Below are 26,045 nucleotides of genomic sequence, written 5' to 3'. Positions count from 1 at the left end.
GGCCATGTGCTTTTTTTCCAGTAATTCTAGTCAAACATGTTCCTGGAACTTGGGAACATAACCGGCAGCAAGATGACACTTCCTGCCTGTATATCACATCACCAGAACAGCGGTGGGGAGGAGAGAAGAAAGGACAGATACTTGCGTCACTTTATCATTTTCTACTTTATTACTTCAAATTAACAACCACGATAAAGCTCAAAAAAGTCCAATATTTACACAGGAAAAAAGTACAAAATCCCCCCCACCCCCAAAGTTCTTCAGGTTTTTTTTTTCAGTTTTTTTAAATTACAAAGTAATAAAAAGTTTTGCTCTTTAATTAAAAAAAATGAGAGAGTAAGGGGGTAAATAAATTAGGGAAAAAAAACCAGTGTTAAATAGAAAGGAATAAAACCAAAACCGAACCCCCTCCCTCCCCCACCCACACCCATTGGCTCCACACTAGTGTCAATGCGCCAGCTAGAGGCCATATGTCACAGCGGTGATCATTGCATTTTAAAACCCAAGAACCATGTGGTGTCTTGAGCATTCCTAAAATACATTTAAAACAACTAAAGTGGGGGAAGAAGGAGGCAGTCAGGGATTGTGCATATGCACCGGGATATCTGATCTTTTATTTGGGGTGGGGTGGGGTGGGAGGGAGCTGGAAGAGGAAAACCATCCCCCAAGTTTCTGCACACCCCTCTCCTCTCCTCAGATCCCACACTTTTCCCTCAGTAATTAAAACAAAACAAAAACAAAACCTAACATCACATGCAGCCTGATGTAAAAGACCCCACCCCCGGTATGGGAAGCGGGTTACAATCTCCCTGTCCTTCAGCTTCACTTTCACCTCCTCCACTGAACCACTCACCCCCTCTGGAAAGAAACCCTTGGCATGCCAGGACCGTTTGTCTTATTTATACATGCCTGGTGCTTCCGCTTACTCCCCACATGGTGCGGAGGTGCCACTGGGGGAAAAGGATCCCTGAATAAGTGGCAGGTCTTTCCTGTGACTCCTCTCACAGCTTGCCATCCATTTCTTTTAATGCTTGTAAACACAGTTTCTACCACCAGCCATGGCTGGAATCAGAGATTTTCTACCTGCCCAAGAGATTCCTGCAAAACGAGTGCAACCGCTCCCTCAAAAAATTAAAAAAATTGCATTAGAAACCACTTGATCTTAAAATCAACCAAAATTAAAAAAAAGACAGGAAGTTGTTTTAAAAACAAAACAAAAGAGCAGAGTCAAGGGAGGGCAGGGTGCAGTCAGCTGGGAAGATGGTGCGCTGAGGTGGGGCTGTGGGGGAAAGCTGCACAAAGGCAGCAGAGGCATTTCTGCAGGGCTCCCGTGTCGTCGGCTTCTCGGAGGCGCTCATGTTGGGGAACACAGGCGGCGAGCTCAGAAATGTTTCATGCCAGCACGGGGGTGGGGGGGCAGCTCATCTCCTCAGTGTTGGCAAAAAACAAACAAACAAAAACTGTTTTGTGGGGATTTTTAAGTTTTTTTTGTTGTTGTTTTTGGGGTTTTTTTGTTTTTGTTTTTTTAAAAGAAAAATACAGTGAAGACACTAAAAGAAAAAGAGGGGAAGAGTGTTAGAGAAAGGAGGGTTCCCCTGGCCATCTCCTATGATGAGAGCTTGGTACCCCCAAATTACCCATTTCTTTTTCCCTCTCCCCACCCCACAGAGAAGCCCTCAGAACTACCCTGTGAGCATCTACTTCCCATTCAAAGATATATGCACTAGTTTAAAAAAGGCTACAAACATATCTTGCCTCTTCTGGTGCATACCCTTCCCACATCCCCACTCAAGCCCAAACCTTCCTCCTCAGCACTATCACACTGCCTCAAAGATGAATCAGGAGAGCACGAACTGGAAAGCAACAAAATGGCTTTCTGGTCTTAACGCCCCCCTAGGCATGGGGAAGTGGTGTCTACAGCATTCCCACCCCTTAGGAGCAATGGAATGAACTTCCAAAACACACACCACCACCAAGCGTTACTGCTGAACCAGCCATATGGATCGGTGACTCCACGGAGCACCACAGTGCTGCTCTCCATCCCCAGCTAATGAAGCTCAAGCATCCCATTCCAAGACCAAAGGGCATCCTCCCAGGATAAGAGAGGGAAGGGAAGTGCACTGACCCACCACAGCGGCACTCAGGCTTCAGGCCAACAGCTGGCACCAGAGTCTTGGGGCACCAGGGAGAGCACTCACCTAAGCAAACACTGGTCCGGGGGCATCTTCTCCTCACTTCCCAAGGTGATCAAATGGCACGCTCGTCTGGGAATAAGCGAGAGTGTGTGTGAGTGGACAGAGGAGGCGGAACCAGAGAGAGGGTTGAGGAGAAAGCAGGAGACAAACCAGAGTGCTCTATACATTCCTCTACCGCAATGGGTTTGTTGATCCCCCACCTCCCCCGAAACCGTTATTTCCCAGGAGCCATCCAGCTCAACAGTTCAGCCAGCAGCTCCAGTGGCCATTTTGGTGTCACCAGAACTGCAGGTGATCTGGGGCACAGTGCAGACAGGCCGAGGCCACGTGCAACAGGCAGGGACTCACCTGTGACGCTGAAATCCGTGACACCTCTTGCCGCCCTGTGAGGTCGGAGGAAGAGACGTTGGCAGGAGCTCCCCTGTGTAACCTCATGCTGACCTTCCGCTCCCTGTCCACTCGTGAGATTGCCCTGGGGGACGTGTTTCCTGTCCGAGGGAAGGAAGTAGAAAGTGAAAGAAATGCATTCAGCACCCTCAGCTTCCAGTCACTCCTAACACACCCTGGGTTCGCACGGGCCTTGGCTCCCCTCACCGGACTGCTGGATTCGGGAAGCGGGCGTGGAGGCCATGGGCTCTGCAACGTTGCGAAGGCGGTTGGCTGTGGCTCCAGCAGGGGGGCCGGGTGGCAGCGCTCGTGTGGCAGAACCCCGGAGTTGCCCCATCCTCTCTTCTCGCTCGTGCTCTCGCCGCTCCCGATCCATGTCCTCAGGGTTTCGGGCTGCTCCCTGAAAGGCAGATATCGCCCCCCCAAATCGCAACAGGCTCAGCCTTCAGAACAAGCCGGAAAACCCTGTGCCCACCCATGCCAAGAAACAGGTCTGGCCCAAGGACTAGGCAAAGAAACAGAGGGGATCCCATCTCTAGAACCTTCCATCCCATGAGGAGGAGGCTCTGATCTCCTCCCCCTCGCTCGTTTCCTCAGGGAGGTGTGTGTTATTGTTTAGACTGCAGTAGCAGCTACAAGGTGCTAGGTCAAGGGTGGGCAAACTACAGGCCGTGGGCTGCATCTGGCCCGCCAGCTGTTTTAAGTCGGCCCTCAAGCTCCTGCTGGGGAGCGGGGTCTGGGGCTTGCCCTGCTCCATCACGCCAGCCGGGGCGCAAGGTCAGGGGCCGTTCCAGAAGCCGCATCTTGGCCCCACTCCGGCTCCTATGCACGCTAATGGCTCCACTCCAGCGCTCCAATGGGAGCTGCAGGGGCAATGCCTGCAGAGCCGCCTGGACGAGCCTACACGTAGGAGCCGGAGAAGGGACATGACACTGCTTCCAGGAGCTGCTTGAGGTAAGCGCTGCCTGGAGCCTGCACCCCTGAGCTTTTCCCCATGCCCCAACCCCCTGCCTCAGCCCTGTTCCCCCTCCCACCCTCTGAACCCCTCAATCCCAGCCCAGAGCACCCTCCTGCACCCCCAACCCCTCACCCCCAGCCACACCCCAGAGACTGCACCCCCAGCCAGAGCGCTCACCCCCCCACACACACCCCATTCCCCTGCCCCAGCCTGGAGCCCCCTCCCACACCCTGAGCTCATTTCTGACCCCACCCTGGAGCCTGCACCACAACCCCAATTTTTTGAGCATTCATGGCCTGCCATACAATTTCTATTCCCTCAGGCCAAAAAGTTTGCCCACCCCTGTGCTAGGTACTTGCCAGACACAGACTGAGCCAGAGTCCCAGACCTCAAGAACATACAAGGCTGCAATAGGAGAGTCAGACCCGATGCTCCAGGGGATAGTGATTCCCAATTAATGCTGCTGAGTGCCGCTCCTGCTACCCATGCTGCACGTCTGTCCCGCTTACTGCTCACTAGGGCCGAGCACCTAATGTGCTTTCAGTGAGCGCGGTCACAGCTTCTGCCCCCTGCCCTCCCCAGGGAGTACCATGCCCCTCGCAGAGGCCTGCACCACTCACAAATTTGAGCATGTTCCAGTCGAAGACATAGTCGTAGGAGAAGCCCTGGCGGTGGAAGAGGTTACGGAAGAGCTGCCGCAGGTACGAGTAGTCGGGTTTGTCATCAAACCGCAGTGAGCGGCAGAAATTGAGGTATGTGGAAAACTCAGCTGGAGAGAGGCAGAGATAATGGCTGATCGTTAAATACAACTCCACCCTGACGAGGCACCTCCATTCCCCCACTCCACTCTCCCTGCAGCGAGCCTCAGGTACAGCCACAGGACTAGGGCCCCCCCTACCCCGAGACGCATTGCTTCAGACCAGAGGGGCAGCACTGCAGAGCCAGACAATATGTGCCTTCTCCACTAAGGAACGCTTTGCTTTGGGCACTGAGGACAGCCACCCAATTCCCCTGGGGGAAATCCTTGCTCGCCTCCCCTCTTTGGCTGCTTTTCAAGCCAGGGACAGCATTCAGGTTGCATGGGATCCCCAGAGTGGAGAACATATCATTAACAAAATAGGCAGAACGGAGATTTGGGAAGCAGGGTCCCATGTGGGGAGAAAGTGGCCACAGCAGTCCAGAGCAGCATGGGCTGCAGACTGGCATCAGTATCCCCCACAGATCCAGACACCTCAGCATCATTAGACATCAGCAGCATGAGCCCTGAAACAACTTCTCATCGCAGCCTGCCTCTAAACTGGGTCACCTCAAAAATACCGAGACCACCCAAAACCAGCTCCCTAGGAATTTCTAAGGGGTCGCACTTCTGTGCCAGGACTGCAGTGCCATGGTTCTCTCATCCCTTCTAACTGTTGCCATTAGCAACGCGCCGGGTTCCTTCCCCACCGGGTTCAGTCCTGGGGTGACATGTGCCATGGGTGTACTGGGGTGACATGTGCCATGCCCCCCGCTGCTAGCAGGGGTCAGATTCTGCAGGGTTCCAGCATGACAGAGGGAGTGTACATGCACGTGTGTATTACGAAGGTACCCGTCAGGAGCGCACAGCACTTACAAGGGTACCCTTTGCAGAGCACCTCAATGGGGGTTGACATCTTCTTCTCACTGATACGCTCATACTTTTGGCGCTTGGTGGCAGCCTTGAGGCCCTGCCAGGGCAGCGAACCCAGGTTGAAGTACATGAGCACGTAGCCCAAGCTCTCCAGGTCATCACGGCGACTTTGTTCTGGAGGAGGAGGAGAAGAGAGTTACACATGGGTAGGGAGTGAGTTGTGACTGGAGTTGTTTAATTGGTCTCTGTGGTTAGGGACAAGCAAGAGGAAACAAGAGACCATCTCTTTTTTGCTTCCAATACACAACCAACTGCCCACTTGCTTCAGGCTCAATTTTTCTGGAAAGTTTAACCAAAAATGGTTCCGTCACTTCAGAGAAGGAGATTAGGGCAAAACACCACATTTTTATGTGTATTTTTAAAAACAAGAGTGAAATAATCTTCCAAGCACTTTTTCTGAGAAGCTCAAGAGCCTCCATAATTCAGAGCAGGGACTTGAAATTTGGTATTGGAGGGGGATGTTCACCCTGGCGTTGGGATGTGCCTCTTGCCATCCCATGACAATCTGCCCAAGTTTTCCAAGTTATAAGCCTCCGAATAACTGCAGTTTGCGCATGATCAGTAGAGAAGTGGTAGAGTTTGGCAGCTAAATTCTATGAAGATTCTCTGCAGTGAGCAGGTTCCTACTCCTGGGCTGCTGGGGCGGAGCAGGACTTTCCCTTCAATAGCTCCTCTTGGCAGCTGGGGATCACTATGGAATCAGGCACAGGAACTGAAAGTGGGAAGACCACCCCTCCTAGGTTCTCATTGCTCTCGCTGCCGGCACCGAGAGCAATGAGGAAGATAAGGCGAAAGCGGGCCAACTAGAACGTGGTGAGGTGAGGAATGGAGGGGTGGGTGGAGAGGGAAACGGGGAACAGAGTCATGCTAGGAGCAGAAGCGTCTGTAATCACTGAAGCACACTCCCCCACAGAACCCGCAATCAAACCCTGGAATCCTCAGACTCTACATTGATCTGCTGTCGGAAGTAGCGGTGAAATTCACTGGCAGAGTGAGTCTCATTCCCCACTAGTGGGTGGCCCACACAGAGGATAAGAACCTACTACTGCTACCATTTACTCTGTGAGTTCAAGTGGCAGAGGTCTGTGTTGTGGATCTAAACCCTGCTGATGAGCCAAGCTGGGGGTCAATATGGTTTCATGTGATGGAATTCCTGGTTTTTCAGTTTAAAACAAAACACGTTAAAAAGATCTAAAATAGAAGAACATTAAGGTTGCAAAGTCAAGCTCTCAGGCATTAAGAAATGTCAGAATTAAGGTGGCCTTTAATTTGGCCCTCTTTGGGTATGCATTAGGAGACCATCTTTAATGACATGATCACATACTACTTTTTGCACAGGACCCCTGCCCAATTCAATATTTATTTTTCATCCTCCACATTTAACATGCAGCCCAGGCCTTGCAGAACACACAGCATTCAAAACCTTACACTGAATACAAAAAGCGACAGAGTCCTGTGGCACCTTATAGACTAACAGAAGTACTGGAGCATAAGCTTTCGTGAGTGAATACCCACTTCATTAGACGCATGTGGTCTGATGAAGTGGGTATTCACTCACGAAAGCTCATGCTCCAATACTTCTGTTAGTCTATCAGGTGCCACAGGACTCTGTCGCTTTTTACAGATCCAGACGAACACGGCTACCCTTCTGATACTGAATACAAAGCTATTTGTTTCCTTATGGGCACTTCTGTGGTGTTCTCTCCATAGTATCTGAGTATTTCTCAAACATCAATTTATTTATCTTCAAAACACTCCTGTGAGATTAGATGGTATTATGCCATTTTTGTAGTGGGAAACTGAGACGGAGAAAGAATAAGGCCAAAACTTTTTCAGAGTGCTTCACACTTTATGTTTGAAACACAGCTCCCATTGATTTTGCAGGAGTGAAGAGTGCTCACAGCTACAAGTGAAATCAGGCCTCAGCTATCTTCGGTTGGGCACTCAGAAAATGAAGAACACACAATTTGTGACCACCTGTGAAAAATTTGGTTTAACAATCACTTTCCCAGTATCTCATAGAAACTGTGTGTCAGAGGCAGAACTAATTTTCCCAGGGTAGCAGTCAACTGCCTAGCCCATGATTGCATCCCCTCTCTTCCTGAAATCCCCAGCTTAGTTTACTGCACACCTTCCAACTTCAGCAACAAATTAAGCAGATGAACTACTGACCAAGCCTCCCTCACTACAATCCTGATTCCTCCTCAGAGCAGATCTACCCTGTGCACTGAATGAGATGGGAGGTGGAAGGGGTCCTCAGGAAAAACAAATATGTCATCATATAATTAGAGACTGTATTATAATGCAGACACACCAGGGACTGAATTACGGTTGCACAGGTAATCTTAATACCGGAAATTCTCAACTTTTGAGTGCTTGACTTTGCAACTTTCACATTTTAAAAAAAAAAAGTAGCTTTTTTGTTGTTGGGTTTTTTCTTAAATGGCCAGGGGAAGTGAGGCCTATGCTCAGCCTGATGGCATTTAACTTTTCTTCAGATGCAATGTTCAAGTCCAAAATTTCAGGGAATGTTCTAAGCATCACTGGACATAATCTTGTTGGTTTTGGTGATGGGGTGAGGGGAAAAAATCAGAAAAACTAAAAGGGTGAAATGGAGAACACCTGGAGACACTGGCACCTGACAGCTTCAACCACCTCTGAAATTGTCTATAGCTCCAACAGATTGATGGCTGCCATTAAAACACCTTCCACCACACTGGTACCTCCTCCCACCAACCCAGTGTCTCGGCTATGCCCATACAGTTTAAAATGTTGACCTCCTGAATTACCGGTACTTAAATAGTAATGGGGAGGGGATACGTGAGAGTTCACAGAGCCCCTGGCATGGGGGCAGAGAATGGAATACATAAAGCCCTGGCATAAGAGGAAGGGGTAGGGAATTGCAGGGAGTCCCTGAAATAGGAGGACAGGGGAGAGTGGTAAGAAGTCCCCAGTGAGTGCAATGAGCTAGGCCTATAGAAGCAAGGAAGTGTGCAAACCTCTAGTATCTATTATACAGATGCACACATCCCCTTAACCCTGCCCTGAAGTGACACCATGATTGAGGGAAGTGGGGGGAGGGCAATACGAAAAAGAGTCTGATTTGTCTTTAAAAAAAATCAGTTTAATTTAATTTCGATCCATAAACACTAAAACCACCTTAATCATATTGGTGGGTTGTTGTTTTTTGCAGTGTCACCAGGGGGCAGATGGACAAAATTTCAGTTATAAAGAACAATGGGGAAGTGACCATTAATCCTTAAAAGTACATCTATATAACTTTAAACATAGCCTGTGCACACTATTTCAGTGAGTTTTAATTCCATGGGAAATCTGAAGAGCCCAACAGGGCAGGCCCCAGATTGTTTTGGTGCCCTGACCACATTTCAGTAACTTCACATGTTTAGATTTCTTTTAAGTGTAACTTTAACTGTGAGCTTCCTGGGTTTATAACTCTTGGCTGTGGGATAATTACAACAGCTCTATAATGTATATCACCCTAAACTGACAAGTACTCTCAACTTTCACTCCATTTTAACAGTTCCTGCCTGGGAATATATATTAAAAGAAAAAATAAAATATAAATAAGATTGAACAGTACATCAATCTGACAACACAAGACAGCTTCAACCTTTGCAATATCCACATTCATCCTAAAAGACTGAGGACATGTACACTCAGGAACATTTCTTTGCATGCACACTTTTAGTGTTTACAATAGTCACTTTAGCCTCACACGATCCCCGAGAGGTAAGAAAATCACATCTCCATTTTATAGGCAGGAAGCAGGGGAAGAGAAGGATTTACTCATGGTCTCAGAGTCAGTGTCAGAGCTGGGATTAGAACTCCCTGGTTCCCAGTCCTGTGTTTAGTCTACTACATCACACTTTGTCTTTTACTCATCTTCTGTGCCTCAGTCTTCCCTTGGACACCTGGAACAGCATCCACACATTCTCCAACCTACTGATCCTCTTCTTCTCTACAAAATAACCTCTGACCCACACCTCTGGAAAGCCCCCAAAGCCAATCTGTACCTTGCAAAGAAATATTCTTTCCGTTCCCATTTCTAAGACGGCTATCCTACTTCCATGCCAATTTCCTCCCCCCCTCACAGACACAGGCTCCTAGTCACTCCTTCCTTCCCCCGAGATGGTGCCCAGACAAAGGCTGGGTCAGCAACTGACAGCAGGGAGGCAAACTGCATGGGGACCAGATGCCTGAGCAGAGGGAGGCTATTTAGGACTTGCACTGGATAAGATTCATGAGCTGACCTGCTTCCCTGCAGCCACAGAGGCTCCCCGATTCCCAGCACACTGCTACCCGCCTGACCCTTCCAAAAGCCATGCTATTTCCATGCGTCTGTGACTGGGATAATCCTTGGGAAGGGAGCCAGACTCCCCCAAACCCTGTTCATTCCTCACCAAATTATGATCTTCTGATTACACATTCATATCAGATTTTGTGAACTCAGAGGTTGCACAGCCCAGAACTAGTGTCTTTAATAGTGCATGAAACTGGAAATAGTGCCAGGGGAAGGACCAGCAGAAAAACAGGGCCCATTCTGATGTCATCTATAAAAGGAATTTAGGGTGGTGGCGGGAAGAGTTATTACCCTCATGCTTCCCATACTCACTATTCAGACAGAATATGCTAGGCCCCTTCTGTATCAGTCTCCTGGGCACCCTGGGTGTCTATTTCAGACTTTACATGCTCTGACGGGCACAGGGGATTCTCACTCCCAGAGCATGTGAAAATTGATTGGAATGTATGAACCAAGGGCCACATAGTCAAATGACTCCCCTGGTAACCATGGAAAACCTCCCAGATCTCCCCACCCAGTCTCTGGGAAGGGGGGGGGGGGGAAAACTGCACTCCTTCCAGACTCTGGAATGTACAATCCTTAGCTTGCAGAGTCAAATATAAGGCTCTCATTTGATTGCTATTCCACCTCACAGGTTCCTCCCTTGCTTCTCAACTGCACGAAGGCAATGGTAACATCAAGTATTTAGTAACTGAAAGTCAAAATTCAGAGAGAAGGTTCTCTGTTAACTCAAACACGTCAGTTGTCCAGTGGAGAGGTCTCATGGCCTGGGCACAGCACTGGGAGCCAGGAAGTGCAGAGTTTTGATTGTTGTTCTGACATCAACTTCCCAGGCAGCCTTGGGCACATCACTTACCCTCTCTGCAACTCCACTTGTTAAATGGACAGTGATTCTGGGAGTTGTTGCAAGGATTAATGTTTTCAGCTTCAACACTTTGTGCAGAGTGCTGTGTGAGAGTTACAAGTTTATAGCATATGCAATCTGCTCTTTGAAGAGCAAACAAGATCTAAAAATTCAGCCTGATAGGCAGGCTAGACTCCAGAATCAAAGGCTAAAGATTTAAGACCATGGTGGAAAATTAAACAAGCAAAACAGACATATTAGTCCTTCACTCACTCAGGTCTGACAGAGCAGGCCAAAAACCCAGTCCCTGATAGACACAGTAGATGAAGCATGCATGAAGTAATCCCAATGTGGCAGTTACCCTGGTTATGGGAACCCTGAGTAAGCAGCAAACTGCACTTCAATTTGTATGTATGTATACACACACACACACACACACACACACGTAGGGGTGGCCAAAATATGGTCCATAGGGTTCTACCAGGCTGGCTGTATTAAAAATACAGAGCAGAGACCAGGAGAGACCATCCCACTCCCAGCTATGACAGTGCTCCCTGTTTTGATACATAGCCTCCATAGGCTGCAGCTACATATTATTAAAGATGAAGGCAATCCAAATCTGCTCTATTGCTGCAGAATAGGTCCAGACTCTGTGGCTTCTAGAAAGTCATCATTGCCAGTGGAGAGGGGAAAGTTTTCACAGGTGACTTTGGGGGCCCAAGCCACCAGTTTCTGGAGGATTTAAGTTCTTAGCCCATAAGAATCTGGAGAAAACCTTCCAAATGTGAATCAAATGTAGCCGACAGCTGCCTTCCCGAGCCTGCAGACAGATAGCTTCAAAGCTTCTGTTGCTCACAGCTTTGCCAAGCAGCAGCATAGTTATCAAGGGTCTGATCATTTTTATTGTGGGTATTCAGAATTCCATGGGCAGCTGTGAAACTGTCAGAGAATCACATACATTTCACTCTGCTATTGACTGACAAAGTTATGACTAAGGCTGCGAGTCTGTCATGGAGGTCAAAGAAGTTAGATTCCATGACTTTCCATGACTCTGTGATATCTGCGTCGGACGGTGCAGCTTGCCCGGAGGCCACCTGAGCAGCTTGGGCAGCCCCCAGGGCCAGCCGCACCAACCCCTGCTGTGGCAGTCTTGAGCCACCGCGCCCCTCTCCCACCACCAGCAGCAGGAGTTTGGGCTGAGGCAGGGGGTCAGGGTGTGGGAGGGGGTGAGGGCTCTGGTGCTTATCTCAGCGGGGCTCCCCGGAAGCGGCAACATGTCTGTTGGCTCCCAGGCAGAGGTTCGGCAAGGCGGCTCAGTGCGCTGTCTCTGCCCGCAGGCACCGCCCCCGCAGCTCCCACTGGCTGCAGTTTTTGGCCAGTGGGAGCTGCGGAGCTGGTGCTTGGGCTGCGCATGGAGCCCCCATGGCCATGCCTCCGCTTAGGGGCTGCAGGGACTTGCTGGCCACTTCCGGGAGCCACACGGAGCTGGGTAGGGAGACTTCCAGCCCCCCCTCCCCCCCCCCAAACAGGGGTCCCGGGTCGCGCACCACCACCCAACCCCCCCCACCCCCACCCCAGCAGCAGCAGCAGCAGGGGTCCTGTGCCCCCAAGTTTTAGTCAGGGGTATATAGTACAAGTCATGGACAGGTCACGGGTGGTGAATTTTTGTTTACTGCCCCTGACCTGTCCATGACTTTTAGTCATGGGTATTTTTAGTAAAATGTAGCCTTAGTTACGAGCAACTGAAATCCAGGGATTAGGAAGGAAACCACTATACAACCTTCACTATGGCACCTGCCGCCCCTCCCATGATATTGCAATCTACAGCACATGATACACACGAACAGACATGCAGAATCCCCACAGACACGCACACATGCCACAGTAGGCTCACCAATTCCCAAGTGGGTGTTGATGGAGGCATAGCGGGCTGTGCCAGTCAGGTTCTTGTTTTCCCGGTATGGGATGTGCTGATGGGTCCGGGCGTCTCGGTACTTCTTGGCCAGGCCAAAGTCGATGATGTACACCAGATTGCCCTTCTTGCCAAGCCCCATGAGGAAATTGTCTGGCTTCACATCCCGGTGGATGAAGTTCTTGGAATGAATGTACTCTATACGGCTGATCTGGAGGGGGAGGGTGAACACAGCAGGAGAAGTGGGAAGGAAGCTTGTTATGGCTGTAGGCGTTACAACCCCCACCCTTAAAAGAGAGCATGGGCAGATGGGCCTGGCAAGTATCAGTCATGGGAGTGGGCTTGAACTGCTAGCTTTCTGGTGCTCTGCAATGAGGGTCACAGCCCAAGAAAGGACTCTTCTCCCCGACTCATGGGAACTGAGAAGCAGATGAACAGGAAACACATCCATTCCCACCAACACTCCCCCTCTTCCTCAGAGGGGAAGTCACCATTAAGACTCCAGGGAGGGAAGGGAAGAGAGTTTGGCAGGGATATTAAGCTTCAGGGCGTTGAGCCAATCTTTAACTATTCAAGACCAGGATGAGCCCTAACTGGGTGGGGAGGGGCACAGATTATCCCATATCTGCCTATTTGGGGGTCTTAACCTTCCTCTGGGACTTCTGGTGCTGACCACTGTCAGAGGCAGGATGCTCAGCTACATGGACCTTGGGTTTGATCCAGTCTGGCAACTCCTGTGAGTGGATAGCCTGGCTCCCCAGCCGCTTCAAGAGCAAACACCCTGGAAGCCACTTGAGGTCCCTCTCCATCTTCACTCAGACAAATAGCCTGGGCTACAGCAGCTCAGAACTGCTATTGAGTGGAAGGTATGGGGATGGAGCTGAGGTGATGACACCTTTAGAAGAAACTCACCATCTGGTCTGCCAGGAGCAGAACAGTCTTGAGACTGAACTTGCGGGAGCAAAAATTGAAGAGATCTTCCAGGCTGGGTCCCAGGAGCTCCATCACCATCACATTATAGTCACCCTCTGCCCCACACCACTTAATGGAGGGAATACCAACTGCAGAAAGAGAGACCAACCACACGAATGAGAGGTAGACGAGAGACATCCACAGTGACTCCCCACTGCCCAGAGTATTCCTTGTTGAGAAGGGCATATCCAACACTAAGGTACCCAGCAGTAATTTCTCTCCCTCCTCCCCAAAATGCCCTGGAACAATTTCTACTTTTACTCTCACTAGGTATGGCAACCTCCCTGAACTCACCTCCTCCCTGCATCATCTTGTAGAACTTGCTCTCGATGTGGAGCTGGGGGTGCTTGGTTTTGACACATTCCAATTTGATGGCAACTTCTTCCCCAGTGGCAATATTGGCACCTGGCACAGGAAAAGAGGGCAAAATGATGATTAGAAACATGCTTGGAATTAAGTGAGACACCCATGATGAGGTTTATGCAAATCCCATGCTGCCACTGCAGAATTTGTCCTGGAATCTACCCTTTGACACAGAATTGTGAACCACAATTTAAACTTTCATTTTAAATCACACAGGCAGTGTCTAGCTCTTATGTTTGCAAAGAAAATCTTGAGGTGGCAAAATAAACGGAAGCCAGTGCAGACTCTGCAGACAGCCTGAAACAACAGTTCTAAGAAGTGCAAACTGCCTCACTGTATCACCAGGTTAAGTCTACAGTGACAATTCATAGGTCAACATGGCTTTAAAAAAAAAACAAAAAAACAAAAAACAAAAAACCCGACACTGAAATAGTTAAACATTCAAGTAATGTGCATATCCCAACGTTCCAAACTGCCCATCAGGTGACAAAACACAAACAGTGCAATTATTGTTCACCAATCCAATTTTGGATATGCCAAAGATTTTCATAAGTGTCAAGAAATAAACAGAATGCAATAGTAAAATAAACCACACACAGGGACTCCTATACTCAGGGTAGTTCTAGATCTCTAATGTAAATAATTAAAAAAAAACTATATTTTTAAAACTGAATCTAGCTGCCACAGAATAGAGGAATCTTGCCGAGGAGTACACAGGGCCATCAGCTGAGATGGATTTTCTGTTGGCTGTGGAAGGAGGACTGAAGGGGAGAGGGAGGAGGGACATTCCATCCCTTCCACATATTAACAGAGATGGGGTTCCATTTGTTTCCTGCCATCCTAAAAGGGCAAGAACTGAAAGATCTGTGCATAGGCCACAAGAATGACACCCCAAACCTCTCTCTAACCCCAGCCCACTCCTGCACTGGAATTAGGGACTATTAAAGTTCACACAGACTAACTGCCTGTTGCACAGGTGACTGGCAGTCAAAACCAATCACCCCAGAACACATGTACTAACCAGAAGATGGAGTGGGAAGGAAAGAGATGGTAGGAGGAATTTATTCAGCCATAGGAATAGAAGAGACATGGACAAGATAGCAAAAAACAAACAAACCCCTGGCCTTAAAGCTAGTCTTGGCAGGTAAAATTAATTCTTGCCTTCCACTCCAGGCTTTAGGAAATACAGAGTCCCTGGTGAGGGACACAGAAAGAGCACCTTCTATCTATCCATCCACCCGTAGCCACCCCTCATCCAAAACTGGGACCAAGTAGGGGAAAAAATGGTCAAAAGAGGAAAAAAAGCACCACTTGATTTCTTCTCCCATCCTAGAGCCACAAGATAAAGCAAATGCCTCCAGAGTCCACTCCCTTTGGGGCAGTTCTGCAGAACACCGATTAGTCTGAGGCAGCCTGTTAGAAGAAAGGTGTCGCTGAGACACCACAGTATCAGGGCTGAGACAGACAAGTTGGTAGGAATTTGTGAGAGAGACAAATGTTATTAGGGGCCTGGAGGGACAGATTTATGAAGAACAATTAAAAAGAGCTAAATACACATCTCTTGTCCAAGAGACAACTAAGCAGGGTGGGGAGGGAGTATGGGGCATGACAACAGCCTGCAAATATCTCAAGGATGTAAACACCAAGGAGAGCGAGGGATTATTTATGGTGCTCTGAGGGAGTGGAAATAGGATCAACAGGATGAAATTAAGAAATATTTTTACTCAGTATCTGGGGTTGGGGGGGTTGGAGGAGAGGCCTTTTTGAGACTCATTCGGCCAAGGGTCATTTTTGGACACAGACGAATTCCATGTTTAAATTATGGTCTGCGAGCCAAATGTAAATTTAGGACCACGTACTCCCTACACTTTTATATATACACTTCTACCCTGATATAACATGAATTTGGATATAATGCAGTAAAGCTGTGCTCTGGGAGGGTGGAGCTGTGCACTCCAGTGGATCAAAGCAAGTTTGATATAATGTGGTTTCACCTATAATGCAGTAAGATCTTTTGGCTCCTGAGGACAGTGTTATATTGGGGTAGAGGTGTATATGGAGATATACCTATCTCATAGACCTGGAAGGGACCCTGAAAGCCCCCTGTCTTCACTAGCAGGACCAAGTACTGATTTTGCCCCAGATCCTTAAGTGGCCCCCTCAAGGATTGAACTCACAACCCTGGGTTTGAGCAGGCCAATGCTCAAACCACTGAGCTATCCCTTCCCCCTTCACAACAGAACCCCTCCTACTAATATCAGTGGGGAGTCTGCTCAAAGATCAAGGTTACAGCATAGCCCTTGCATAGTCACTAAGGCCTTGTCTACCCTTAAAACACTGCAGCAGTGCAGCTGTAGCCCTGCAGCGCTTCAGTGAAGACATTACCTACACTGATGAGGGGGATCATCCCATGGGGTAGGTACTCCACCTCCCTGAGAGGCAGTAGGTAGGTCAACAGGAGAATTCTCCCATCAACCTAGCACTGTCTAGGGGGTTAGGTGGGTGTAGCTGCATCACTCAGGGTGTGCATGTTTCACAACCCTGGGCTATGTAGTTATACCAACCTAATTTCCTAGTGTAGACCAGGCTTAAGCTTTTAGTTAAGTCATTGCTTGTTCAGTCACTTAGTGGCAGGTTCACTATTACCCAATGGGAAACACTCAGGGCTATTTCCAATTTGTCTCTCTCTGCCTTCACTTCGACTCTCTTCTTTTCATTCCTCTCCATTTCATTCCCTGCAGCAACTCCCTGTGCCTTCCCAACTCCACCCACTAACACAATGAGCCATGAAAGTTAATGCTGACATTTAAAAAAAAAAAATCATGATAGCTTAGATTCTGCAAAACCTGGATATGCCAGATAGGTAAACATCTCAAGAGGGCCAAACCTAGCCTTCGGGGCCAGTGTTTTCCAAAGACTTTTCCACAGGTGTCAGTCTCCCATGGGAAGTAGAAGCAGCCTCACTGCTTGGGGCACTTTAGAACTAGACGGGACAAAACAATGGAAAACATAAAGCAGGGAATAATCCTTTACTGATCAGGGTGACTGATTAAACACTTTTCACTCAGAGCCCTGTACATCTTCATAGCACTCTGTGGGCATCAGCTGATAATCCTCACTGCCACGCTGCTGAAGTAGGTGCATATCCTTTCACAGACGTAGACATGGAGAGGCTACACGACTTGCCCAACGCTAGAGAGGGAGTCAGTGATAGACCCAGGAGAAGAATTCAAGAGTTCCTGGCCCTTTGCTCCATGCATTAACCATGCACCCTCTTTTACTATCTGATAGACTTGTCTGCTGTCTGCAACTTCCACATCTCCGATTCTCCTCCTTCCCCAGAGGTTGCTCCTAGATCTCAGAGTCTGAGAAGATTGTGTTTCAGACACAAATGTGCTATGTATACTTCTCGCTTCAGCCATTGGAGAGATTTAGGAATTATCCACAATCCTACGTAACATCCATCCCCAGTCTTGCTCAGCTGTAGGGGCTGTCTGAATTCAGAATTCATTCGTCTTGAGCTTTTTAAATGGGGCAGGGAGGGGGGAGAAGTACTTTTAGAGAAGTAACAGATGTAAAGAACTAACACACAATACACACGGAAGATGGTGTTTATTAGCCACGTTCTTCCCTCTCCCCACATCCTTCCCCTTCCACCACCTTCTTTCTTGACAGCTTAGTGAGGGAAGAAAGGATGGCCGCTGAACAGATGGGAGAAGTCAGCTAGGGCAAGAGAGAGTTAACAGGCTGGTAAACAAAGGGAACTCCCTCCATGAGAGGGAGGGGCATGCAACCAGGAACTGTCCAAGCATACACCACCAGCATCCCAGCATGCTTTGCCTGACAGTCAATCCTCAGCTCATATTCCTTTCTGTGGTTCCTCTCTGAAGCAATCCAGTCCCTTCACCACCACAATCAGCTTTGCCAATACATCTCACAGCTGACTTGCGATAGCTCCCGTATTCCAGTCCTGAGCCCCCCACCCCAGTTCTGCTAATGCATCTCACTTCTACTCATCCAGTCAAAACCACTTCCTCACCAAGCCCATTATAAAGCAAACTGCACATTCCGCACAGATGTTTACACCTCCACTGACTTACAGAACCATGGAAAATAGTTAAGGCCTACTGGATCGTCAGGGCAATCTTCAGCCAGTGTGGTGCTGTTCCCAACATCCTCAAGATGGGAGAGGGGGCACCACCGTTTGAAATCACTCAGTTTAAGATATATGTATGTGCATGTGCAAGAGAGGGGGGAAAAAAAATATTTCCCCTCTTCCAAAAAATGATCCATGATGTGTATTTCCCACAGCACCATTGCTCAGGGGAAAACACATTGCTGTACGCATGGTCAGGTGAAAGGGGAGAGGTCAGGAGTTTAGCTGTACAAACCCAGATTCCTCATCTCACACCGAGACAAAGTTTATTTGTTTCAGTTCATTCCCTCTTTCTCCAGGCCACAAGAGAGAAATATTAGGCAAATCTTGTGCAGCACTGACAGATCTGTGAACAAAGATTCACTAGGGAGAGAGAGGGGCTGGGTAAGCTTCCTCCACCCATACCACTCTACACTACAGCATGCCTGACCCCAACTGGAGGGACCACCTAGGCACCAGCATAGCCAGCTAACATGGCTTCGTGTTAAGCAACTTGATTGAGTGAAAAACAATTAAAAAACCATACCCCTTTTGCCTATCAAGACAGGGCATCACAGCCTCCACTGCTTAGCAGTTACCACTCAGGACAGAGATCTTGGAGTATTGTTTTCAGTGAACTATTCACATCTGCTCAATGTGCAGCAGCAGTCCAAACAAAAAAAAAAAATCTAACAAGATGTTAGGAACCATTATGAAAGGGACAGATAAGACGACACAGTATCATAATGCCAATATTTCAATCCATGATATACCCACACCTTGTATACTGCGTGCAGTTCTGGTCACCCATTCTCAAAAAAAGATATTAGAAATGGAATTCACCCACGAAAGCTCATGCTGCAAAACGTCTGTTAGTCTATAAGGTGCCACAGGATTCTTTGCTGCTTCTAGAGAACCAGACTAACACGGCTACCCCTCTGATACTAGAAATGGAAAAAATTCAGAGAAGGGTAACAAAAATGATTAAGGCAATGGAACAGCTTCCATATGTGGAGAGATTAAAAAGACTGGGACTGTCCAGCTTGGAAAAGAGACACCTAAGGGGGTATTACAGAGGTTTATAAAAATCATGAATGGTGTAGGTCAGCAGTTCTCAAACTGTGGGTAGGGACTCCAAAGTGGGTCACGACCCCATTTTAAGGGGTTCGCCAGGGCTGGTGTTAAGACTTGCTTGGGCCCAGGGCCGAAGCCGAAGACTGAGTCCCACTGCCCAGGGCCGAAGCCCATGGGCTTCAGCCCTGTATGGGAATGCTCAGGCATCAGCTTCAGCCCTGGACCACGGGACTCCGGTTACAGCCCTGAATCCCCAGGACTGAAGTCCTCGGGGTTCAGCTTTGGCCCCCTGGCCCGGGGCAGCACGGCTTGGGTGGGCTCAGGCTTCAGTCCCACATCTTGGGGTCTTGTAGTAATTTTTGTTGTCAGAAGGGGGTCGCGGCACAATGAAGTTTGAGAACCCCTGGTGTAGAGAAAGTGAATAGGGAAGTGTTATTTATCCCGTCACATAACACGGGAACCAAGAGATACTGTGAAGGCCAAAGTATAACGGGGCTCAAAAGAATTAGGTAAGTTCATGGAGGAAAGGACCATCAATGGCTATTAGCCAAGATGGTCAAGGATGCAACCCCATACTCTGGGTGTCCCTAAGCCTCTGACTGCCAGAAACTGAGGGGACAACAGGGGATAGATCACTCAATTGCCCTGTTCTGTTCATTCCCTCTGATGCATCTGGCACTGGTCACTGGTGGAAGACAGGATACTGGGCTAGATGGACCATTGGTCTGACCCAGAATGGCTGTTCTTATGTTAGTCACTTACACATTGCAAAGTGGGTGTGCAACAATTCCAGAATGTTTTACACCCACTTTGCACAGGTGCCGGTGACTACACGAACTCCAAGGGAGTGAAGGATCAGAACCATTACCTCTCTGTATCGCTATTCTCCTCACCCACATACACACATGCTCCTGAGCTACTGCAAGAGGTACTGACCTACCTCAAAAGGGAGGCTTAGACTGTGTAACATGTTTGAAGGGAAAAGGTATTATTGCCCCTTGTTCCCTGCTTCACTTGGTTACAAACACTGTCACCTGAGTTGGCAGCTAATGAGAGGACCATAAACAAATGACATACAGCCATATATTGAAGTGGAGGTAGTGTCCAGGGGGATACAGCAGGGAACCTCACTCTGCTTTTACCCATCATCTTTATTAGAGACCTTGGCAAAGGCAGTAAATAGCCATTCATGACATTCACAAGACACTAAACATGGAGGAGTTGCAAACACCCATGAGGACAGAGAAATAATAAAAAAGGGACTAGAAACATGGGCAGAAAATAAAAACAGATTAATCTTGGAGAAAGAATCTGAAAGCAATGTTCAACAGGAGGAACTGAGGAGCAGTAAAGCTGAGAGAGATCCTGTGGTGATAGCTGACAGCAAGTTAGAGAGGAGTTTGCAATGTGATACAGTAGCGGTGGTGGGGAAGCCAAGGAAGCCCTCTATGCAGAGGCATCACATTACAGAGCACTCAGGAAGAGAGCCCTTTGCTTGACCACATCTAGACTACTGCACTGGCTTCCGGGAATCTCAGCAGGTCAACAAAATGGAGGGAATTCACAAGAGAGCAACAATAACGATGAGTGGCTGGGTGGACTGATTTATGAGGAAAGCTGGAAAGAGCTAAACATGTATCACCTGGCAACATGACAATCATGGGAGTGTATGATAATCACCTACAAGTATCCGAAGGGTGTAAATATCAAGAGCGAGGGGAATTGTTCAGGGTGGTCTCTTAAGAGTCTGTAACTAGAAGTAATGAGGGAAAAACTTAGCGAAAGGTAAATTATGGAAGTTCTCAAGAAGTTATTTCTTTATCAGAGGGGCTTTATTAGACTGGAATAGACTCGCAAGCAAATCCCTATTGTTTGGGCCACTAAAAACAGAAGTGGACTAGGGGGCAGGATACGAGTTTGGGAGAGGAATAGACAAGATGTACCAAGATGAAGAGAGACCCTCCAATACTAGCTTACCCCTCCCTGACTTTGTCCCTGAGCGATGCAAGAGCGGGAATCATACCACTGCTTGGAGGTCTTCCCCACGGCCCTGAACAGCTCTGTGCTCAGACACCCCATCAGGCCACTGGGGTTATAAGTATCTTTCAACTCAACATGGAACAGCAAACCTCCACTAAAGAGATTTTACCAGGACAGCCTCTCTGTCCTGTGGTAACAGACCGTCCCTTCGCCAAAACACCACTTCCACAACCAATAATCCCCACAGGTTAACACACACAAGCTTGCGAGAGAAGCAGACAGGGTGGGAGTCTGAAACATGATCGCTACAGTCCACTTCGTAACCAGTTTGGCCAGAGACCCAGTTCCTTTCACCATTCCCTGACCAGAACTGGATCTTGGCACATCTCAGCATCCTCACTTAAGGAGACCGCCAGCAGCAGGGAAGGCCAAAGAAGCAGCCAGCATCCACAGCATAATCTTGCATCCGAAGAAGTGGGTATTCACCCACGAAAGCTCATGCTGCAAAACGTCTGTTAGTCTATAAGGTGCCACAGGATTCTTTGCTGCTTCTACAGAACCAGACTAACACGGCTACCCCTCTGATACTTAGCATAATCCTTGAGGATCACCCTTAGAATCCTTCCCTTCACAAGCCAGCTTTGACCCATTAGCGGGGAAGAAACATCACAGAGTTTAGAAGATACATCCTGACGGCTAGAAGGGCCAACATAGAGACTCACCCAGATAAATGTCTCCAAAGGAACCACTGCCAATCTTTCGGCCCAGCCGATACTTGTTCCCCACTCGGAGCTCCATGGTTCAGTCGCACTGGGGAGGAAGCAAAGGAAATGCAGAGTCAGAACAGAAACAGGAACTTAATGAGTATCCCACATGCGACTGCACAGGAGATCTAGAGTTTACTGGCAGGTCCCTTTCCCCAGGGCTGCAAGTTCTGCAGGGGATCAGGCTTGGTGTCCTAGACTTTAGTCTTCTGAATTGCCACGTAGGAAAACTGGGATCCATTTCCTGTCCTAGCCCATTGGCTGTCCAAGGCCAGCAGAGCCAGGAATGCTGCAGGGACAAGACCCAAACCCATTCACTTTAGCGATCTGCACAGCCATGTGGGAGAATCTGAGTGAATCCTTGCTCCATCATTTCTTCAGAGATGTGAAAGAGGGGGAGGGGGAGGACCACTGGAGAGTTTAATGGTGTGGAGAGAAGCCCCAGAGAAGCAGCATTAGCCCCAGGACCAGCCTCACACATGGCAGCCTAAAGTAACCTGAACCTGGAAGAGTTCTGGTCTCCAGCATCAGAGACCAAGCTGGCTAGGTACGAATCCCATAGCAAGGAGTCCAAGCTGTGCAAGGAATGGGACCAGCACCCCTGTGGCAGGTGTACTTTGGAACTTACAGCTCCAAGAGACCGACCCACTGTCACTAGCAAGCTGTTCCACAGGGGGCTGGGGAAGGAGGAAAATAAATAAATAAATGAAATGTTCTACTAAAATGAAGTCAATCTATGCATTACTTTCCTATTTCAGTGCATTTCTACGACAGACTGCAGCCTCCGTTGCTCTATTGGGTCCCTCTGTCTGCACTACGATACACCATAGTGGGTGTCCTTTACTGCTCCCTCTCCCCCCACCCCCCACCTTGGCATGGTCCAGGAACAGAAGGCTCTTACCTGCTACCCCTATAAAAGCACAGCAGGACACCAGGATCAACCTAGTCACTTTCCTTATACTTGGCTCTGGGTGGAAGGCCCACAACCATGGCACTCATTCCCACCAGAGATCCAGCCTGAGCCTTACCACCTTTAGGGTGCACTGCAGGACCCATCTCTTTGCGCAGGCCTTCGCCAAATGGAGTTCTGGAGGCTCCCCGGCAATGTCACCCTGGATGGCCACCACCTCGAGCTTTCCCCTGTTCAAGTAATGTGGCTCTGTCTAAAGGAGGGGAGGAGAGAACGTGGCTCCTTTTAGAGGATTCTGCTGTACAGTTAGTTGATGTAATGCCATATTATTAGTGTACAGAACGCAGACTGGGTGTACTGGGGATGGGCACCTTGGAAAGGGAGGCAATGAGTCAGATGTTCAGAACAAGGTAAGAGGAACTTTCCCTCACTGGGGCGCAGTGTATGGGAAGTATCTTCGAGAGGGGAATGTCTCCTTCTCTGGCAGAGACCAAAATAATGCCAGTGACAGGGGTTCTGGGCACACCATAAACCCCAACCCAGAGCTGTTTCTCCCACCCCAGGAGATGGGATTACAGAAAGAAGAACAGACTGGCTGCATAGACACACAGGACAAATTATCTCACCAAGGCATTCAGGAGGCGTCACAAATCCTGAAAGCAGAGTGTGGCCACTAGAAGCCACATGCAAACACCAAGAGGTGGAGTCCCCTTGCCTGATATTTACCTATGTGCCTGGGCTTCTTTATGCTTAGAGACTACAAAGCCCCATTACTATTGAAAACTTCTGCAGGATGAGAAATAGGCACAGCCCTGGGAACAGACCTGTGAGGCAGGTATGCCTGCACAAGGGCACAGCACCAGCCTCGGTTTTATCCGCTGCCTGCTATTCTGAGACTACAACCACATGTACGTACACCTGACTCACCCTCCTGCTCCACTATAGGAGCAAAGGCACAAGCTGCATTAAGGACACTCACATTCTGAACCCAGCATCCATTGAGGCTGAGCTCGGCCAGGCCTGGGGCCACTAAAGGGTGAGTGCTCAGCTCAGGTTCTGGTCCCAGCGCTGGTCAGCAGGCCCTATGAACACTGCAGAGGCTGGGCCTCATGTCTTAGTAGGTAGTGCTCCACACTGCTATGCAGGAGACCCAGGCTCAGACACCAGCAGCTCACCAAAGGCTGTGCCCAGGGGTTGTGCCAATGCCCTGTTGTGGTACCTCACTTCCTGGGACAGACAGGGGCAAAGTTCAGGGACTCTCTCACACAGGTGTGCAACAACCTCCTCGCTGACTGTTGACCTTGTTCCTTAGTCTCTAAAGGGGAATCCAAGAAGGGAGAATGGAGACCCCCATAGGGGCGGGGGGGGGGGGAGGTGTGGGGAGAGCAAAGAAGGATGGACATTTCTTCCTGTAAAGCCCCCCCCCCCCCCGCCCAACTGCAGTATTGGAAACAGAGCCTTGCACGGAGGGTACACTGCAGTTGGGAACACAGACGGTAGCAGGATGAACACATGCCAAGGACCAAAACATACACTCACCCCCTGGAATTGCTCCAGGGGTTAGAAGACGATTTACCAGCTCACCCCCCCCCCCACACCCTACAGTTTCCGCTTTCCTTCCTGGTCTGGCCTCCAGATCTGTCATAAAAAGACCCCTTTGCACCCTTCCCCCCACCCTGCCAGTACTTTCCAATCAAAGCAGTATTCCCTGGGGCCAGAGAACAACCATTTAGGTCTCCATAAGCAATTCACAGCCCCTTCCCCATGAAACCTTAAAGCAAGAATGCACTCTGCATGAGTGAATGTGTAGAATATATGAATATCCTCATTACACACATACACCTACAGTACACTACACAACCCTAGAAATACTATATTCCCATCAGTGTTGCATACCCACAGATAGGTTCCAATCCTATTTTATAATACACATGTACATACACACAGGACATTATGTAAACACATGATACGCACACACAAGCTGCAGACCCCCCCCCCTTCCCCCTCCACTTACATGTCAGCACAGACTCTACCAGGAAGCACACACACAAAACAGATACATAAAAATGACACTACCCCTACCCCATCTGAATAGCTAGGAGACCCGAATGTACCCAGGAATACCACAGGCCAGAGAATATTAAACACACAGTGAGAGTTGACCGCTACATAATGGAGGCTGCTAGGCTGAATCTGGCATTAAGGGGAAACTGAAGGGGGGGAGGAAAGCTGCCTAGTACACAGACCATAAAGGCTTTACATAGCTTTTTCTTAAACGGGAGGGGGGATAAGGAGAGAGGCAGAGAGAAAATAGGATTTAAATAGGAAAAAATATGACATTTTTCTTTGCATAAAAAAATATCAAATATAAATACAGGTCCCTCCGGCCTCTGTCCCCCTTTCACAGTTACAAAAAGAAGAGAGAGGGAGATAGAAGAAAACAACAAATACAGGCATTGAAATAAAGGGAGAAAGAAATAAACAAGGTAGAAAAATTCCTTGTCACCCCATGGTTCTCCACAAGCAAAATACTAAATTAAGTCAGATTCTAACACCGGATTTATTTTTTTTAAATGCACCAGCCAATTAAAAATGACACAGAAGTTATATTTTCTATCCATTCCTAGCTATGCTCATTTTAGAAGATGAAATAATGCCAGATAAACAGTTTCTCTCCCCTCCCTCCCCCACCAATCTTTTCAGTGCACAAAAGGAAATACTGATTTTCCCAGCTGATTCTCAACACCATCCCCCCCCACCTGAAAAACACACCCTGTTTGTCAGAGATAATACTTTATAAATATACAATGCAGGGGCTGCCACTATGGTTTATGGCCACCCCTAAAATAAATAACACCCAGAAAAGCAAGAAAGGAGTATCAGTTACTCAGGGCAAAATGTTTTACAATGATGGAAAGATGTTATTAAAAGAAGCAGAAATGAGCAGATTCCCTTGCCCCCTTCCCCAAATACAACAGTCTAGTAACATACGAAGATCTAATCCCCCCACCAAAATATAATAAATTAGAGCCACTTCAACATGCAGAGAGCAAAACAAAAATTAAAAAATTCACAGCTCTGAAAGGGGGAGATCGGGGCCCCTAAAATGCCTTTGCAAAAGTGGGGAGCAGGGGACTCTGTTGGGTGTCCCCCCCTGGCTTTGTCTCCGTAAAAAAGCTTTTGTCCTCCTTTCTTCCAGTTTGTCTTATTTGCCTGTGTCACATTCCCCCAGCCCTGTCTCCCTCCCCTCCCCCAGCCTCCTCCTCCTCCTCTCTCAGCAAAAACAAAGAGCCAGAGGGGCTGCCTTTCCCCCCGGATTTGCACCCCAAGATAGATCCAGATGCGTGCAATATTTACCCTGTCTGGAAGGGGTCTGTGTCCGGCTGCTGCTCCGGTGGCTGTCAGGAAGGAAGGTGGCTGGGATGGGAAGGATGAAGGAGGATTGGGACAGGGTGTTCGCGGCTGTACCCAGCTCCAAGCCCTGAGCTCCCTCCTTGTCTCTCTGCTCTGAGTGCCTCCCTCCCTCTCGCCTGCCCCTTCAGTCTCTGAGTGCTCGCTTCT

General features: G+C 48.6%; 1 protein-coding gene across 2 annotated transcripts; it reads right to left on the bottom strand.

The window, feature by feature from the left end:
- Window positions 1–619: 619 nt before the first annotated feature.
- Window positions 620–26,045, bottom strand: CSNK1E (casein kinase 1 epsilon). 2 transcript variants are annotated; one of them, XM_044985578.1, is made up of 12 exons: window positions 25,842–26,045; window positions 22,603–22,737; window positions 21,533–21,620; window positions 13,553–13,663; window positions 13,199–13,347; window positions 12,269–12,497; window positions 5,153–5,323; window positions 4,161–4,309; window positions 2,790–2,982; window positions 2,544–2,683; window positions 2,199–2,264; window positions 620–1,550 (listed from the first exon to the last, which is right to left on the bottom strand). In XM_044985578.1, the coding sequence occupies exons 3-11, from the start codon at window positions 21,606–21,608 to the stop codon at window positions 2,232–2,234; spliced, it is 1,251 nt and encodes a 416-aa protein (XP_044841513.1). In that variant the 5' UTR covers window positions 21,609–21,620; window positions 22,603–22,737; window positions 25,842–26,045; the 3' UTR covers window positions 620–1,550; window positions 2,199–2,231. The 2 variants fall into 2 exon arrangements, with proteins under 2 accessions (XP_044841513.1, XP_044841506.1); XM_044985571.1 differs by lacking the exon at window positions 22,603–22,737 and having other exon boundaries at window positions 25,842–26,044.

Source organism: Mauremys mutica, chromosome 1 (genome assembly GCF_020497125.1).
Source record: "Mauremys mutica isolate MM-2020 ecotype Southern chromosome 1, ASM2049712v1, whole genome shotgun sequence".
In the NCBI taxonomy this organism is placed as follows: Eukaryota; Metazoa; Chordata; order Testudines; family Geoemydidae; genus Mauremys; species Mauremys mutica.
The sequence above is the reverse complement of the archived record's forward strand: the minus strand, read 5'-3'. Positions and strand labels throughout refer to the sequence as shown.